Here is a 19,525-nt window from a genome sequence, read left to right on the forward strand (position 1 = left end):
GTCTGTGGCGTGTGTGACAGAGCACATGGCTGCAATTAATCTTTCAATGCAGAATCCATTATTGAAAAAGCACTAATGAGCCGTTCTAAGGCCTTCACTGGTCACAGAGCGTCTGGAAGCAGCAGATTGCTCCTGCCCTTTAATGTCAGTTTTGGTCTTTAGTGTTATACAGCCAGTGCAAGCAGAAGAGATTTTTAGACATTTTTAGGGTATTTATGTATTATCTTTCCCATCAGCCTGCAATTGTATCAGGTACTGGATGCAAGAAATGGTTTCTGAATGTGCTCGCCTCCCCGCTCCTCTGACCAGATATCTGGTGGACATAATGTACAATTAAAGACAGTGGCATGTGAAACACTGATGTCACTATAAAATATGGTCTCAGTCTCAAAGTTCAGATCCAGAGGAGAGTTTTGACAAAGATGAGGGAGCTTTCAAACCTGATCTACACTTTAAAATATTGTTTTAAGACAAAGGGATGAGCTGTTGAAAACTTCACTGCAAATTTTATTGTCCCTGTCTGTTGTTTATGGCTATTGCAGCATAGCAAAAGTTTAGGGAGAGAATAGTTATGGTAGATTAGAAACTGTCAATGTTAACATATTGCCTTCTCCTTCAACAGAACTGCTCCCAGGGTGTATTTTAGAGGTCTGTCTATTGACTTTGGTGACACCATAAATATGTGTTACTTCCTCCCCCTATTAGATCTGCACAGCTGATACAGACTTGTGAGAGTGATCCAGGGCTTCCCAGGGTGGAGCCACCGCCTGAATTATTAACTGAGGTTGAGCTGCAGAGTCTGCTGCACACCTTAGTCTCAGCAAATGCTGTTCATCACACAATTAGGTGAAATAAACCTCTTTCTCCATCTTAAACACATAGCAAGCAGCCTTTCAGCTCTCTGGCTTGTGTACTACCGCAGTGTCTGTAACTTGAATCACATTTTGGACTGCTCTGTGTACAAAAGAAAATTGTGGCCTGAACTAGCCTTTTTCTTTTTCAGAAAAAGAAAAAAATGAATTTGAATCTACCTGTAGTAGCTTGCCACATGCAGCTACAGGACTTTGTGTTCAGGTATTCTGACACAGAAGGAATGCTAAGAAGTTCTGTGATATGGAGCAGTGATGGTATTCAGTAACACTGCCTCAGAAAGTCTTGGATGTGTGAATGTTCTCATAGCATGTAAAACACTAGGTTTTGAACAAAAGTAGCAGGAAAATAAAAGAAAGAGAAAGAAACTGTGAAGAAGGAGAAACCAGGAGAAAAGGAAAAAATAATTTTAATATTTTGAGTATCTAGTGGCATGCTTGCCATATACTAGTGCCTCACCATGCTGATAGTATAAGTAAAAACACTCTTTCCAATGACATTAAGCTGGGGTCATGGTACCACAAGGAATGCTGCTTAATGTGAAAGAGTATCTGACTCAAAGGCTGAAGAAAGACATTATTTTTGCATTACACATACTATAGGCCCTGGGCTAACAGAGAGCAACCTGCAGCTATGCATGCTCCACTCGTGAAGTCACAGTATTTGGAGAGAGCCTAAGTGAGTGAATGAATTGGTATGTTCTTGCAAAATATTTCTGCATTGCTACTAAAAAGAAACTACTGTGGCCCTTGCTCTATTCCTGATTTTTCTAAGGAACCCTCAGCCCACAAGAGACCATTTCTTTTAGGCTTGTGGTAGGTGTGGTTCTTAAGAAGTGCTCTGCAATAGAGATAGGATGTATCACTTCAAGGATGAGGCACCACTGATGTGAGATGCCACACAGGAGACCTGCAGAGGGGTTTTTGAGGCAAATGAGGAACAAAACAGTCAAGACTGATAACTGGAAGAGAACAGGAATGGCTATGAAGAGAAAGAGATGAAGTAGTGAACAGAACCTGACCCTCATGTTGTGTTAGAAAGGGAGGATCTTCAGCTGGAGTCTCTGCAATGAGCAATGTGTGTACAGAGGCAAGTGAGCATGTGAAGATGTTCATGCGTTTAGCTGGGATTTATTTCTGTAAGTTTGATTCCATTGTTTCTCTTTCTTTTCAAATGTGACTGAAGCTATTTAACTCTCTGATTAATTCACCTCCCTATATGAGTTGTTTTCTGTGATATATTCCAGCACTGCACAACATTTCTGGAAGCAGCTCTCTGCTGTTGGGATGAATTCCTCCCTGATGTGTAGCATGGCACATTTGTTCTATTTACTGGTCTTGGAATAAGGTTTGCATTCAGTGTAAATCATATGTGGAGGAACATTTCTGTGTCATGTCAGGTTTTGCTAGTTCAGTAGTATCAGAAAGCATGTGATCCTCTCAGCAAGGAAAGGTATCTTTTCACATCTCCTTTTGCTTAGTTGCAGTTTCAAGGTTCCCAGAACTTCAGTTGGTCCACTGTAAATCTCAGTAAAAACTGCCATTTGTTTTGTGCTGGCATTTCAAGGGCTCCAAAACCCTGTGATCTTCTTAGCCCATCTGAGCTCATCAGTATTGTCAAAAGATTTCTTTATTCAAAGGCTTAAGAGTGATATGAGCAATTTCACTGATTCCTCCTTCTCTAAATATATCCTTTATTTTCTCTTCAATTTATTGAATAATTATGCATACACACTTCTTTGCTGGACAGGCTTAGTTGTTGTATTACAGCCATGCAAATACAACTGGAGAACAAAAATTCTTATTACATCATTTGGTGGTATCATTGACACATAAAAGAAGTATATTCCCTACAGCATTACTTCCTTATCCAGCAATTATCTCCTTATCTCAGCAACTGTTTGCTTCACTAGCTGGAAAATAAAGAAATTTTTCATAGGGTGGTGATGGGCGCTGTGATGAGACAGCAAAATATTACTGATAGGTCTGGTAGTGAAGATGACACATCTGTGCCCACACCTACCATAGACATGCCTTTTTTTCTTATTGGAGAAACAGCCTTTCTTTCTCCACTCTTAAAAAGGCACTTAGGCTGGTGGAAGTGGAAAAGATGTTTTTCAATCCATTGGTTGTAGTCTAGGAACAGCAGATCGGGTAGAGGCGAAAAACCCCACGCAACTTACGGTGCCAGTTTCTAGAAGAGGCAGGTGGCAGTGCTTGATGTGCATACCTGTATTCCTAGTCTTTCTACGGATGAGCAGTTGATTCTCCCTGCTCTGATTATGCACAGAGTTAAAGTATGTCAGAGAAGGATTTTAAATATGGGGCTTTCCAAGAAGGCAGGCAGGAGCTTATTGCAGGTGACTTAGGCAATGTCTCAGCCAGGTAAGGGTGGTTTGGAAGTACAGTACTTAATTTCAGCGGTGTATTTGTCTTGTTTTGTTTTGCAGAAGGAACACTGATCCTACCTTTGGTTTGTTTGTTTGTTTGTATTTTCCCCTCCAGAAAGCCTATTGCTGACCCTGCTACTGTGATACCGCTGTTTTGCAAAGCTGAAGTCGACACGCATGTAGGGGCGGGGGTTGTAACTCTGGCAATTTGTCCTTCCCAATTAGATGTGACTGTTCTGCTAGCTTTCCCTTCTTTATTCCTTTCATTTAGTTCATTGTGGGAGTTGGCTTGGGTTTTTTTTTCCTTTCGGTTTCCTGTTTTGATCCTGGAAGATTAGCTGTGCAATTTGGTTTCTTCTGTGCCAACCAACTTTAGTGGCAGAGCTCTTAAAAAAATTAAAAGCTATATCCTTCCATCCCGTCTTGCGTCTTCTCTGTACGCTACTGCTTCCATTTAAGCAAAGTTTACAGAATTGCTCCACCCATTTGGACACCAGGAAGGGAAGCTGTGAAATGGAGAATAGCCTAATTTCCACCAGGTCCTTCGTTCCGGTCGAAACAACGCTAATTGAAACTGTAGTCCAATTTCTATTAAGACGGATGGTCTCTCTTTGAAATTGGGTTTGTTTCTGATTTCATCCTTTTTCTTGTTTTCTTTAAAAAAAAAAAGAAACCCCCACAAAAACCAACTCAAAGCCAAACCATTTTTAAGAGCTCTGAATAAAACTGCTTTGCCAATGGGGAATGGGTGGAGATGACTCTGATTTTCTCTTGTGCCCGGCAGCGAAAGGGTTAATGCCTGCTTTCCTCTTTGGTATCTGTTAGTTGCAGCCCATGTTGTGATCAGTCCATGTCCATGTGTGTTTTGTTCCCAAATTTAATACCGGTTAATTAACAAGCAATAAGTGAGCCTTAACAATGACCGTTGTTTCCGATCTTCCTCAGGACACCCGACCTGCCTGCAATTCACCACAAACATGACTGAGGCTGTTAAAACCTATCAGTGGCAATGCATTGAGTGCAAATCCTGCAGCCTTTGTGGGACCTCAGAGAACGATGTGAGTCCATTTTCCTTTTCATGCGAATAAGCGTCACTGCTGCCATGCCCACCCTTGAGAAGCATGCGGCACTGGTGTGGGTTGTTGTTTTACTGCTGCTTCCATGCATCTCCAAGGAAGAGCCACCCCTGGGAGCAGAGGTGGGCTTCTCCCCAGTGTCCCCATTCAGCCACTGGTCTCTGCTGAAATTACCATGGGTATCATGTAGAGCCACTTAAGATGCTGATACTTGTGGTTTGTGTACTTATGCAATAGAAATTAGCTGGGGGCCATGAATTCCTGTTGCAGGGAACTTTCAGTATGATACTCAGAAGTAGATGTGAATACATGATAACCCAAGAGAGGAAAGTATGCTCCTTCTGTCCCTGATTTTCTTTACTTTCTTGGTATGATTTTTTAAACTTAATTACAAGACTTGGGAAACATGGAAATGTCTGAAGCGAGATGGCTAGGCCTCACCAGCTCCAGTGATTTCCAGAGCCTGCAGCTGAGCAATGTCATCCCTGTGGGAGTTTGCATTTAAAATCTGATGCTAAGGGTCCTTGGTGGCCTGTGAGAACCTTGGAAAATTGACAGTGGCTGGAGAACTTTGGAGGTGATTAGCTAACACTGTATTCCCTAGAGCAGAATAAATTTGAAGCCTGAGATTTTGTTTCTGCTTTAGCATAAAAAAATCTGTACCCGGGGAGCTGTTCTGCCCTAGGAATCACAGGATACTTCAGAGCAGCTTTTTTCACCCCAAATATATGAAAGAGCTGCAGACCACATGGTGGGGTCATGTAATTTCCATCTGTTTCACAAAAAAAAGTACTCAGCTAAGTCTTAGAAAAACTGTCTAAGTCAAAGGTTTCCTCTGAAGGAATTAGATCAGCACATGGTGACACAGGAGCCCCGGAAAACCTGTCCTCTCAGTACAGCATATCCTCAGCATAACAGCTTTTATTCCTGCATCATGAGGCCATCTAGGACAGGAATCCCTCCACTTCTCATTGTGATTTTCTAGCTAGAAACTGAACTGTCTTTATGCTGAGAGAGGCTTTCTGCAGCCTCTCAGGAATATGGTGGCTAATCATGGATGAACAAATGGGATGCTTCTAACTTTTACATTCGCAGTAGTCTCTTAGTCTCTGTTGTTGCAGCTCTGCATTCCCAGCTGAGCATTGCTGGTTACCCTACTTACGTTTTCATCTTGGCAAGAGACTAATTTACATCATTTTCTCTCTTCTCCTCTCCTTCTCTCCCTGTTTCCCTACTGTTTCTCCAACAAACCTGCCTCAGGACCAGCTGCTCTTCTGTGATGACTGTGACCGTGGCTATCACATGTATTGCTTGAATCCACCAGTCTTTGAGCCCCCAGAAGGTAACATATGACTGAAGTCTGCTTTGAAAATCACAATAAAGTCTTTGGGGAGAAGGGAAAAATTTCAGAAAGGTGTTTCGAGCCATGCAGGGTTAAGGAAACAGTAGCAAAGCAAAGGGAGGTAGCACTGGAAAGAAACAAAATTAATAGATGTGAAGCCCTAGTGTGATCTGTGGTATCCTATTCAGTCTTGCCTGGTCTCCACCTCTTACAGAACATAGCTGTTCTGTAGGTCATGGGTACTTTTGGATGTCCCACATGTCATTGGTCACCTCAATTTAGTCAACTGAACTGAGCGCCTGTGAAATGTGACTTTGGACTTCCTAAGAAGTCAAAGTCCCGGGGAGAAAGCCTCAGACAGGGAGGTCCTCTCTGGAACATCTGAGAGCATGTTGTCAGGAGACTGGGTTAAAGGGAATGACCTTCCTTGCTCTATGATATGTTTCTGTCTTGGCAGGGTTAGGGCTTTGTGGTCTTTATTACATTTGGTATGTAGTTACGACCTCTGCAAGGGGTTCAGTCTGACTATACTATGACTGGTTGGAGCTTGTCACTTGGCTGTGGAGCAGAGGAACCAGTCTTACCATCAGAGGTTCTCTGACTAAAATCCTCAGAGAGCAGTGGAATTGGAGGAGACTTGTGAGTGTGAGTGACTGCGGTTTACATGAGGGGCAGGACAAGAATAATTACAGATCAATCATGCATTCAGGAGCTAATGTTTGTAACTTTGGTAAAAAGGAAGCTAAATCAGGAGGGGAAAATTTGGAAATGCAGCTAATAATTAGCTAAAGGTTTCTGTTCCATTGGGAAGTGGTTATTGAAAGTGTGAAAATATATAACACCTCATTGTAATGCACACCCCAGCAGCATTGTAGCTCACGTAGAAAGCCTATGGACACAAAAGCAAGGGCAGCAGAGGCTGCTTCACAAAACTACAGGCAATTCCAATATTAGGAATATCTGATATACTATTCAAGCCAATCTTGATCTTGACATGATCTCTGAGTGCCTGGATTTTATGTCATCCCTATAAGAAGGATTTCTTCATTTGCAGGGAGCTGGAGTTGTCACTTGTGCCAGGAACTGCTCAGAGAGAGAGCATCAGCTTTTGGCTACCAGGCCTGAGGAGCTCCAGCAGTCAAGAAACACCTTGCTCCTGGTGTTGCCATACCAGCACACAATTCCCATCCAGAACACAGACACAATCCACATCCAAACGAACGGACACTCAAATACAGGAAGAGGTATCTGTGGTACTCACTGTCACTAATGCCAGACCTCCTGGGCTCTGCTAGGACTGTGTACTTTCCCAATGATCTGGATGAAATCTCTTCACTGCTGTGCATGGTTGCTGCTTGCCATTAACAGGCTCACTTGCATTATGGAAGGGGGAGGGTTGTTAGACTGACACGGAGAAGTCAATTTTGTGTGGCCTCGTGCTTTCTGTTTAGTCTTTTTTTAAATGAAGAAGTAGTAAGATATTTCCCAAGAAATTATTGATGAGTACTTCAGCTGGGAACAGCACCAGGTGTTTCTCTTCACAGGCTTGACTGGAAAACTCTACTGCAACCACTCTGTAGATGCATGGGTGCTTAAGAGGGGTGCTCTGAGAGTTGCATTTAGTTCAATACTTCTCAGTTCATGAACAGCGCATTTGTCACTAAGAGAAGCACTGATCAAAACTTTTTGGAGTGACACTTTCTCCATTGAATCAAATGCCCTGATTTGGCAGATATTAGGAATCTGTTTTAAGTGTAAGGAAGAGCAGTACTGGTATGTACACACTCAGATGCTTAGAAATGCCTTTGGTATTCAGGCATACCATCCCACTGCAATGCCAACAATACCTTCCAGACACATAATTTCTTTTTGTTCAGAAAATTATGAGTGAGAAATCTTTTGTATGCAACTGACTTTCTTTTTAGCTCAGAAAATGGAACAAAAGAAAAATCATCATCCTAAATTGATCATAGAAGGTGAAAATTGTCAGTTTTTTGAGCAATCTAACGTAAGTTGCAAAAAGGAACAATTTTGGCTTAAGGTCAAATGAAGCACTTTGATTAATTTTTTTTGAAATTCCTAAACTAAAATGTTCTGCAAATGAAAGCTGCATTTTCTGGGCATTGTCTAATCTGGGCTTTCAGCATTTCCTAAGTGTTACTGTTTTTTGTCAAAGTAATTATCAAGATCTAACTGAATTTCCAAACAATTTTCCCCCAAATTCTCTGCAACCACATTTTTGGCCAATGACATAATTTGTCTAAAAACCTTCCCCAGCTCTAAAGAAAAGAATAATCTGCTGAACCTAATGTGAAAAGAAGAATTTTCATAATGGTTAAAAAATTCAAATAGGAATAGTTCTACTTTATTTAAACAAAGATTTACATGTGAAATGAAGAAAATATTAAGTGTGAACATCCATTGAAAAAAATTTATTGCAGTTGAATTATTTAAGATATTACTAGGAGAATAAGTACATCAAATATTTTCTACAAAATATGTCTTTAAGGTTAAAAACCTATCACTCCCTGAACTGCCAAGTAGCCCAGAATAACCAGTTTTTTAGATATGATGGATATCACTTTCTATGCATAGATTTAAGTGGGTTAATAATATAAATTTATGAGAGTCCCAAGCAGCATGTGGCTCATGTTGCTGGTACAAGTAGGTAAGGATACTGAAGATTATATTTGGCATTTTTATATTGGTCAAAACTCTTCTGCAGATGTAAACATTCCCAAACACTTGAAAGACATTGTGAGATGATATTGGTGAGCTATTTTTTCTTCTTTCTCCTGCTAATTACACTTAGTTAGGATGAGCTCTACTGACCTAGTGCACTTTTTCTCATTATTTAGATAATTTCTTCCCCTTTTGTTCAGCTTACACACCAAAAGTAGCTGTGTCAGCTACTGGATTCTCCCACCTACTCTTGCAGACTCTTCTCAGGCTGGAGCAGGAGTATTTTAACACGTTAGGATAAAAAAATATAGAAAGTATTTATCCTAATTGTAGTGGACCAAGACTCTCCTGGAGCAGCTGCACAGGCTACCTGTAAAATTGGTTTAATATCCTGTGTTTCCCATGTGTCAGCCCTTCAATGAGCTGAGAGCACAAAGAAATTTGAGCATCAAGTCTGGAGAGAGCAAAGTGGAAGCCTGTGTACTTACATCAGGTGTCTGATACCTGTGGGGACAAGGCCCTTGAGCAAATATAAAATAAAGCATCTTCCTCCCAGTCTGGAGTTTCCCTGGCCCTGGGGAACACTTGGAGGACACAGATGATCTGCATGAGCATTTACAGCCATCTGTTGGTGTGGTTGAACCCTGCTGATCTGGTATTTTGGGACCATCACATGGTTCAGTCTCATACAAAATCCTGTTACTGTTGTGGCCACAAGTGCAAGTGTGTATTCACCAGAGACACCACTGGGCTCTCTCACAGTAAATGGGTATTTTAGGAAGAGTGACTGGAAATGAGAAGTGTGTGTGTTGAAGGAAACTTTTATGGTGGTGCTGGTGGTGGGATCAGCAGATGTGGGTTAGTGTTCAGGCTGGTCCTCAGCTACCAGTCCTGCTAGACCAAGGACTTCCATCATAAAAATGGCCATCACCTTCCAGTGTCTGATGCTTACACTGACCTTGGAGGAGTAGGACAATCTCTGCATTCCTAAACAGGGAGGACATGCATGATTCTTTGGCCTGTGTGTTAAGCAGACACTCATGGCTCATCATGTAAGTCTCAGGGAGCCTGGCTCATGGAACCATCTGGTGCAGAATTTCAGTGGTCTCCATCCCTGTGACAGAGACATTGCTAAAGGAGCTGTGCTCACTGTGCACACCTGCTTTCCTATTTTGTGGTTTTGATCCGGAGCTGGTTTTACCTCCCATAACCATTCTGCAGCCAACAATACCTTTCATGTTGAGAAATACGGCTCCTCTGTGGCCTTGCTGAAGTTTCATCACTAATGAGGTATGACAGAAGGACAGATTGCTAGATCTTCAATGCCAAAGCATTGTTTGCCATCTGAGATCAGTGTGACAGGGTGCATATCCACAGTGGACCAGCTGTGTTTCATCTCTCCAGCTTTATGCTGTGTGCTCTGTAGCCAAGCAGCTCCAGGTAACTTTGGCAGCAGATTAGACAAAAGCTCTTCCATCCAGAGAACTTCCTCCAGCGACAGCCTCCCTTCTTCACTAGCTGAGTCCAAGATAAGGGGCTGGAACGGACCTTTCAGTGACACTTTTAGCACGCATGCAGAGCCATGTGTGTTGGTGCACTTCAGAAATAGTGACTGACCTCCCAGGTGAAAAATGCAACAGCTTTGCTGAGATGTAGAGAGGTTGTGGCACTACCATGGAGGTGAAGAATAGTTTAGAAACTCTGATAACTGATTCCCTGTCACCTGCTGCCCCACTGGGGATAGTCCTCCTGTATGACTGCTGGGATGCGTGACTTGGGCAACACCATCCGCTGTCAGGCAATCTTTCCAGAGACCTGCTCTGGGCACTAAACAATGTGAGCACCCTGGCTCAGTGTGCTGCTCTCTCTCTTGCTGTGGCAGGACATGCAAGTTTGTTGGCAGTCCCTGAGGTGAGCAATGGTGTTTTTCAAAACTCTTTTGTGTAGGCAAGACAATTAATATTTTAGCACAAATCAGGGCAAGCTACCAGGAGATGGTAGATCCTGCATGCCTCTAAGACTTCAAATCAAGAACAGACAGATTCTTAGATGTATTTTAATTAAACACAATCTTATTTAGTCACGGGAATGTCTGACTGAAAAAGGCTTGTGTTATAAAGGAAGTCAGGCTGGATGATGTAAGTGTTCTTCCTGGCCTTATTATGAAAACAGATGTTTACTGTGGGAGAGGATGTATTTAAATACAAGTGTGTCTGCATAATGGCCTTAAAGTACGTTATCTAAACATATGCACATGATCCTTCTACTTTTAACTCCTTCTGGATAACCTAAAAAACGTCAGTTAGAGAAAATCGTCTTTACTGATGCAGTAAATTGCACATTACCTCCTTCATGCCCACAATGCCATCTACTTTGTGTTGGCCACCTTGGGCTGTTCCAGAGATCAAGCAATTCAGACTGTATTGTGTGAAACCATGGCTTGCCTCTGGCTCTCCCTCCATCACGTTTGTGTGCTGTGCTGCCCAGTTTTCTGTCCATGGTGGGAAGACTGGCTGGGGAGGGCAGCACCTGCTGGGGCAGATGCAGAAATCAGAGGGATGGAGAAATGACCACAGAACGGGGGCATCCAAGGGGTTCCACTGGGGAAGTGAACTCGTGTTGCCATCACAGGGCCTCCCCCATAGCTTGGAAAAGGCAATACCTTTGAGAAACATGAGATGGGTCCTGATCTGCCCCCAAACTGTGCTTCCATAACTGTGTTGTTGCATCAAGTTTACAGGGCTCAGAGTTTACATTCTGTAAACATACCTCAGACCAGTTCTTGAGCTAGCAAAGCCACCATTGTGTTCTTTTGAAGCAAATGTTACTCTAAATAATTTTGAAATAATGATTTTTAATCTCTTTTTAAAAGGAGCTTAGTCATTTCTGCCCCAAAGGAAGATTCTCCTGCACCATGCAGTGTTATGGGGCTTTAGCATTTTCTTTACACCTACAGCATGTGTTTTGACAGGGGTCACTTGGGAGGTGAGGAGTGGATGGGGGTAGAAAGGAATATTAATTAACCTTGTCACTGCTAGAGGGATAGTGTGCATTACGGGCAAGAAAATTCCAGGTAGAGCTGGGCATGATTTTTCTGTGTGGAATGAATTTATTTTCAAAAAATCTGCTTTTGAGAGAACCATAATTATTCATATACTGAAGTCCAATCTGGAAAATTATTTAATACAAAAACTAAGGGGGAACAAGAGAAAGAGTTGAAAATTATTGTTTCAATCTTTTTTGAAAGAATCACTTCAATATTTGAATTTTAAAGTTAATGTAATTTATATTGGGAAAAATCTGGCACCAGTCTGAGAGGAAAGTAAACGTAAATATTATGGAGGACATTATTAAAAAACAGATTATCTTTTCAATCTTGTTATGTGAAGCTGTGGGATGATCATGAGGAGGTCACCTGACATTTTAACAGTTGATCAGTTCTATAAATTTGAGAAAATAAGTTCTATGGAGGGGAGCAGGCAGACAGGTCAGGAAAGCCCCCTTCTCTAACTGGTCTGGGTTCATTATGATCTTAGCATCTCCCACTTTTGGATGACAGGAGGAAGGGAGCCTGCAGCTGAGCAGGGTGACCACGGCTGCCAGGCAGGAGCAGGGGGTGCTGCCCCAGCCCCCCCAAATAGGAGGTGTCTGCAGAAGGAGCCCCCAGCCAAATTGGCAGGGATGTTCACAGACTGAGGGCCAAACCCAGAGCTCAGTTCTGGATGCTGACCAGATGGGGGACAGCCTGTCCTGCAGAGCTGTGGGTTGTGCCCAGCTGCCCATCACAGGAGCACTCAGAGCTGCCCCTAGCCAGTCTGGGAGTGGGACATTCCCCACACCCTCCCTATGTGCAGCTATAAAGCACAGGGCTTATTTCCACTTACAAGGATTGTGGTGCTGCTGTGGGCAGCTACTCAAATCTGTGCCTCGCTTCTGGAGAAAAGGCAGGATGTCAATTCTTAGCTGCCTTTGCAAAACACTTGGAGCCTACAAACAGTGTTTGAGCCCTAAGTGCTGCTATTCACCACAGTGCTGCAGACCCAAGGCTGTGGCAGAGCAAGAAGAGCCAGCTCTTCTAAGCTGTTCCTTACACCATTTATTTCTGCCAGCCACGGGCCCACGACACTGCCTGGGAGATAGGAGCAGGTGATAAGGCAGGAGTTGGATGTGAAAGATCCAAAACCCTGCAGAAGGAACAAAAGAGCTTAGTTGCTGTGGCTGTGCTTCTCTGGTAAAAGAGGGCAGGAGTTGTGACTGGCAGGCAGCCAAATCCATCTTCAGTGGTGATATAATTACTAGCAATGACCTCCATCCCCAGCAGTAGTTGAATGGCTTTTCAGGATAGGCAGCAAACCTCATCTGGTTTACATAAGATAAACTCAGGTGTGTTGGAAGGGCAGGGAGAGGAGGGGGCTGTCTATGGTTTGAAGGGGGCTGATTTACAAGTGCAGCTGCCCAGCCCGCTCCCCATCGTGCTTCCCTGGCTTTGCAGGCTCAGGCCATGTCCCCATTCTACCAGTGCTGATGCCATTGTCCAGGGCCAAAGCATCATGTCCCCATTCCTGGGGTGCAGTTTTGCGGAGAGTGCTGGCACTGGCCCAGCTCTGTCTCTGGTGGTGCTGGCTGGGGCACAAGGTCTCACTGCACTGCAGGCACAGGCGAGAGTGACTGACGCTCCTGGGCAGTGTCCTTGGCCCTTGGGGTCAGTGGCTGTCTTGAAGGAAGCAGGCTGCAGGTTGTGCAAGCACAATTTTGCTGTCCTGATGGCCAAGCCTTAGCACAGGCTAGAGGAGAGGTGCATCACTCTCCTGTCTCTCCAGCTGCATCCCTGGAGTGTTTGGAAATACCACCCCCCCACCCCCCCCACCATTGCGCATTGAGACACTTAACTGAGGGGAAAGGGGGAGTGTAAAGAACAGCAGGTACCTCTAGGGGACAGAAGGGGTTTTAGGCTCTACCCTTTTATTGTATACCACTGAGAATGACAGGCAATTAGCAGCTGGGGAATTGAGCCAACCGTTTATTAATATTTTTTGTGTATTTCTGCCATGTTGGGTGAAAATGTAAAGTGTTATTACATTAGCACATTTAGAATATATGTTGTTACTGCTGTTTTGAAATGAGACAACTACTATTTTCAGATCAGCTTACTGCCCTTTGTGTGAATGAAGTTAAAAATAAAACACTTCATACCTGAAAACTGCTGATTTTTCAAGTATTGATATTTTCTTTCAGACTCCTGTCAGTCTAGTCATCCATCTGATTCAGTTCATTGTAACAAACTATAGGTTTCACCTCCACAGTGACTCAGGAAATATTTCATCTCTTCCCACTTTCAGAAGCTAGGGAGAGAGAAGGGCAGGTTTTATTCTTTGCATTTGGAAAGACTGATAAAGGATGACATATTCATTTCATGTTCATCTCCTTTCTGTGCCTTGACTGATTGAATTGGCTGGCTGGGAGAGCATTCCCTTCTGTAGCAGCCTGAAGGGTCTTTGCTGCCACAGCACACCTCTCTATGAGAAAGCACAGTCCAGCATTTTGTCCACTTGGATAGGACTCCTGTTGCCATATATGATTTTGAAACTGCTAATTCTCATCAGGGACCCTTGTGCCTACAAGATAAGGACTTTCCTTCCATTTCTCATGATCTTCTGGCTGGAAGGCCAAGGCCTCTGCTGCCCATGAGTTCTGGTGAAGCACAGATCTGTTTCCAGCCTCAACATGTGCTTCTGCTGGACACAGGACCTCATTTGGATGTTCACAATGTACTCCCACTGCAGCAACAGTGAAAAATTAAGTATCTGCTGAAAACCAAAGGAGAAGACATGGATCTTATACCTTACTCTTCCTTTATAGCTCTCCCGGAGTGCAACACTAGAGATGTGCTCCTGCATCCTTTTGGGAAGGCTGTGCATGAGGAATTTCCAAGTGTCATCTCCTTTGAGCTTCATTACAGAATATCTTTCCTTGTTCATTATCATTTCCTTGTTCATTTTTTTTCTTTTCTTACATTATTTCAGAGACACTGTATACTAAAACTGATTTGAAAGGTTTAGAACAATTCAGAAAGAGACAGGTCCAAACCAAACCATCAGCTTCTGTCTCTCCCTTAGAAATGTTCACCAAACCCTTGATCATCGCAGAGAATCAAGCTTGTGTGCTTATTTAATCTCAAGGACATACAGTAGTTAATAAAGACTTTTTAGTCATAAAATGTTCTTTAAAAAAAGTGAGAGAGATTTCCTCTTTACCTTGATGGCTTGCCATTTCTTCTGCTGCAGAAGAGATCAGCAGTCTTCCTGTTTACTTAGACTTTCTTCCAGAACTGCAGCCTGGGTCAGAAGTGATGGGTATAGGCCTGGAAATAATTTATTTCATTGAATTGCAGGTGTAAAGAGAAACTCAAGAGTATTTAAGTAAATTGTTATCTGTGTGACTCAGTCAGATCTTATAAGAACCAGAAGCTTCTGTACATGCTAATTTATTTGTTCACCTGTTCTTCATCTGCCATTTCAGGTTGAATTTGCCATTGGTATACACATTTTTTTTCTTTTTTCCACTAGAAGTGGTTGAAAAGAAAAACACCAACAATTAAAATTGGGGGTGAGGAAGCTTGAGTTACAATCTTTGCTGTTGATACTCTATTTGATTTGGGACAACATTGTCCCCATTTTTCTGAAGGAAAATAGAAGGAAAATCTATGACATCATAGCACTTCTCCCAAATAAAAGCTATTTGTCATCATCTTGTAAGTTCACTTTTAAAATGCTGAAGTAATGATCTTTGAATAGTGGCACTGGCACAGCCTTACTGTGTGATGTGGTATTGATTTTTAATTAGGAGACTTTAAGTTATTTATACATACATATATTTGTGTATCATCCTAATGTTATTTACTGTAAACATTGCTCACTGATCAGGAATAAATCTAGAGTTCTATAGTAAGTATTACAGAAGAAGGAGGAAAGAGAAAATCCTACTTGTTTTGGAAAAGTGTGTCAGCATTCTAACAAATTTGGAACATGACTTACCAACACATGAAAGAGAACCAATGCTATAAAAAGTGGGTCTGATTCTCAACTGCTCTCAGTCAACATTCATCCACTGACTTTGTGGTTGGTCTGGTATCCTTAAAGATGCCAAGTCATGGACTTTAGTCTTTATGAAAAGGTGTATGGCTGCTTAATAGTCGAGCACACCAAACACATGCAAGAAAACAGTTATTTCTATCTCTGGCTATAAGTCTGGTCTATTTTTGCCCTGTTCTGGCTCAGCCTGGCTCCAGTGATGCCATGTCACAAGCTCCAAAGGAAAGTGAGAAATCTCAGCAAAAGATAATGATGGAACATTCAGCAACCAGGGCAAATGTCTCTCTGACTTTGTGGAGTTTGAACTTGTTTCACCAGTTTTCAGTATGCTGCCCTCTGATTCTCTGTAAACAACTCCTCACTGCTGCATCAGGAAACAGTGGACAATAGCACATTATTTTCCTCACCTGTATGAGACCTCACTTCAGTCAGCTCCATCCTCCCCTCTCTTATTCATTTCTAATCTGTTCTAGTATTTTTGATCTCTCTGTCTCTTCACATGGAAATCTTTTCCAGCCCCTATAACTTTAAGCAACTCTCCCTGGAGTCAGTCCTCTTCAGCATCATTTGCCCTGAGACAGCCACCCAGGATATGCCACAGGTGTTCAAAGCTTTACTTCCAAGCTTTACTTCTCTCCCAACAGTATGTCTTTCCTTTTTAGCCATCCTGTGGGTAGGCCCGTGGTCACCTCTAGGATATTTTTCCGTTGTGATTACAGCTCATCCCAAAGGAACCTGTGTTAGAGCCAGGCAAAGCCTTGCAGCCTTGCTGCTGGCACACACACCCTCCTTTCCCCAGTGCTCCAGCTGGAGATGTGGTCAGGCTGCCGGTGCATGAGATCACATCCAGCAGGGCTACTCCCTGGAAGCCAAAGTGTTGCTTAGTAACCCACTCATGGAAGTACCAGAAGCATTTTTCAATCTGTCACATTGGCAAAGAACACTGGCTTCTTGATTTAGAGGCATTCGGCTGTGCGTGGCAGGGCCATGCTCCATTATCTTGCATCCAGCACTATCTGCAAGCAGGGAAACGAACCTCCCATTTAATGGAGGGGCTGGGAGAAGGTGGGGGTGTGAGACACAGAAAATATTTTTCTAGAATTGTACATGAAGCTTCTAGCTGGTTCTTTTGGCATCTAGTCCTCATCTTAACTCCCTTCCCGTGGGAGATATTCCCTGCTTATGAAATGCACTCCAGGGTCCTATAGCAATTGGCCAAACAGGACCCTGCAGCACCTTCATCTATTATGAGACATTACTGCAATAAAACTTGGTGTATCATACAGAAACTGGATGAGGTATTGCAATATTTATGCTGTAAGCCTCAGTGTCATGGACAATTGCTACAGAATAATGTATGTCTTTTCTTAATGCAGTGGAGTCACAGCAGTTTCAGCAGAGCACACTGAACACAGATCATCTGTGATTGCATGGTTTCCTCAGTTATTTTCAAATTATTCTGTTACAGAGACTTAAATGAAAAATATCCTCTCATTTAAAAATAGACCGTAAAGGCTCTTAGGTTACTCCCCCTTTTAAGAATAATTCAGTCTGAGTGCAAAACATCCAAGAACTGGGTTCTGACTTCAGAGGCTCTCTCCTTTATCTGGCACTGGTTTATCATTAAAAATGGCTTAAAAAAATAACTTGAAGGCTTTTATTTTAGGTATCTTTTTGATTTTGCTATCACATCTCCTCATTTTGGAAATGAAAAGGTATTTTAAACAATGTCTAGCTTTGAGCTCTGGGGACCAGCTGGACTCCTTCCATCCTTCTTCTTCTTATCAAAAACAGTAGAACCATAGAGTGTGTCCAGCCATGGCCACACCCATTGCTGTGTCTTGCCTCCTGTTGACAGATTATGTCCTGGAAGCCTTCTGCAAAAAATTGAAGGGCTTTTATATGGGTCATGGAAGGTCCAGGGTGGTCTGAAGATGAGGTTGTTAGACAAATGTACCTAAGGGCTCTTTAGGTCTTTGGAGTGTCATTTACCTGGGATGGTGCTCAATGTTGCAGTGATGAAATCAGCAAGTTTCATCACATTTTTTTTGTGTAAAGCCTTGTCAGTGCAAGGCTGGTGACATGCACAATAGTTGTTTGCTAAAGCTTGGCTCAGCATAGAGGTGAAAAAACATTGCACAATATCAGAAGTTCCTGACGTGATTTCTGAAAACTTTTTGAAGAGCTGAGTACCTTCCTGTGCTCTTTTTAAGTCTAATAAATAAATTTGGTAATGGGACAAAGAGTCCTTCAAATTTATTGTATGTAGTTGTATTTTTATTACACATAGTTTAAGAAATACAGAAATTTATCATAAATGCTCCTAATGACTGGCCAGCATAAGAGCATTTGATGACCTGCTGTGGATCCCAGAGTGTCTACATCACAGAAATATTCAGAATGGTCTGGTTTCTTCAGGGGGCAGGAAGCATTCTTGGCAGGGAAGCAAAGGCTGTGAAGGCCTGATCAACATTTCAGCTCTTAGAACTGGCTGTGCCTGCTCAGAACTGATGGAAAACTTGCCATTGGGATGCTTTGCTCTGTGGAAAAAGGATAAAGAGAAGCAAGAAGTGTACAATATGTTATTGTTTAAAAAGAATCAGGGTATCTGTTTCTAATCTTCTAAAACATTAACCTTGAAGTTTGTTCATAATGAAACAGTCTAGCCTTACCAGCTAGGCATTGAAGCAAAAGACTTGATGTTATAAAGACAGTGGGCTAGGGAAGAGCAGGTGTACCAGGTAACCTCTAGGCAATACTGAGAAAGCACATTCACTCCCTGCATTCACAGGGGAGGACACCTCTTTCTTTGCACTTGCTGCACATTCTGCATCTTAAAATTTGAGGTGAGAACCATTTTAGGGCAACTTAGTTAGCTACAAAGCAGGAGATGTTCCACTAGCATTAATTCTTGTTGTTTCGGTTTTGGGGTTTCTATCTGCTTGTATAATTAGAGCCTTCTTTTCAACATTTGAGGATGCTCTAGATTACTTCTGTCTCACCTAACTGGGATCTTGTGGGTTGGAAAAAACAAATTGTGGATTGGAAGCTGCCCCACTTCCTGGCTGTACATACCCCTATCTATACAACATGTGTGTGTATGTTGAGTGATTGCATTGTAGTGGCTTTTGTAATGCAATAACTGTGGTGTCAAGAAAATGTGGTTGGAGAAAACTATACTTACAACTTAACATGAACAGAAAATCAAAGTCACTGAAAAGGCAATACAGCTGAAGAATTCTTACTGTGAGCCACCACCATGTTTTCCACAATATGCCAACTTCTGGATCTAAATAATATTTTATCCTCTTTGCAGCAGAACTGAACTTCCATTTTGTGTCTTAGTCTGAACTGGAGACATTGGAGCCCAGTCTTTTCATAATGTGCAGATGAATTGAAACGCTAACCTTGTCATGGGTTCACCAGCTTCCGTAGCTTCCCACCAAAATAATCCAATGTCACTTGGTGAATAGCCTGGAGGAGTTTTGGGTGCTGCTGATTGAAGCATGCCATTGCAATGTTGGTCTTCAGGGCCATGAGGTTTTGTACTGATGCTTGTAAGAAAAACACAGCAGTCTCAGATAAGCCCCAATGTCCTGTTAGTCACATGGCAGGTACAGAGACAAATCAAAAAACTGAATGAGGGAAAAAAATAAGGGTTCCTGCCTGAAGAAAACCCTACATACCATCTCATTTTAGAGGAAAAACCTTTCTGTGACCAATCCTGGGTGACAGGTAGGGGGGCTCAAAGGCTGGAAAGACCCATCTCTGTGGTGTGTTTGTCACTGTGTCTTTGGTTATCTACATGTACCAGAACAGGAGAAAATGCCTGTCTTTCTTTCAAATTCCTTTTCAGCTATGTACACTGCCTCCAGGTTGCCTGTTGCTATACCCCGTGAGGCCTCACTGGAGTTCACACAATCTTACTTGGTATTTGTTTACTTTTGGCAGCCACAGACTAAGGTTACAGGTTTGGGAACCAGTACATAATTGTAAGGACAGCTTCCTGTGTTACTTTTTCCCCCTCTTCCTCTTTTGTAAAGTGTGAACCTTTCTTTGGAACTCTGAAGTGACT

The 19,525-nt window shown here is 42.5% G+C and overlaps 1 protein-coding gene across 4 annotated transcripts in view; it reads left to right on the forward strand.

Annotated features, from left to right (window-relative positions):
* DPF3 (double PHD fingers 3) overlaps positions 1 to 13,559 on the forward strand; it is a 161,732-nt gene extending 148,173 nt beyond the window's left edge. For all 4 annotated transcript variants that reach the window (XM_086891935.1, XM_086891932.1, XM_086891933.1 and 1 more), the window contains 3 exons: positions 4,205 to 4,317; positions 5,596 to 5,677; positions 6,732 to 13,559. In XM_086891935.1, coding sequence (XP_086748061.1) covers positions 4,205 to 4,317; positions 5,596 to 5,677; positions 6,732 to 6,802 — 266 coding nt within the window. In that variant the 3' untranslated portion in view covers positions 6,803 to 13,559. The remainder of the gene's footprint in view (positions 1 to 4,204; positions 4,318 to 5,595; positions 5,678 to 6,731) is intronic.
* The last annotated feature ends 5,966 nt before the right edge of the window (positions 13,560 to 19,525 follow it).

Source organism: Cyanistes caeruleus, chromosome 6 (genome assembly GCF_971803275.1).
Source record: "Cyanistes caeruleus chromosome 6, bCyaCae1.hap1.1, whole genome shotgun sequence".
Classification (NCBI taxonomy): Eukaryota; Metazoa; Chordata; class Aves; order Passeriformes; family Paridae; genus Cyanistes; species Cyanistes caeruleus.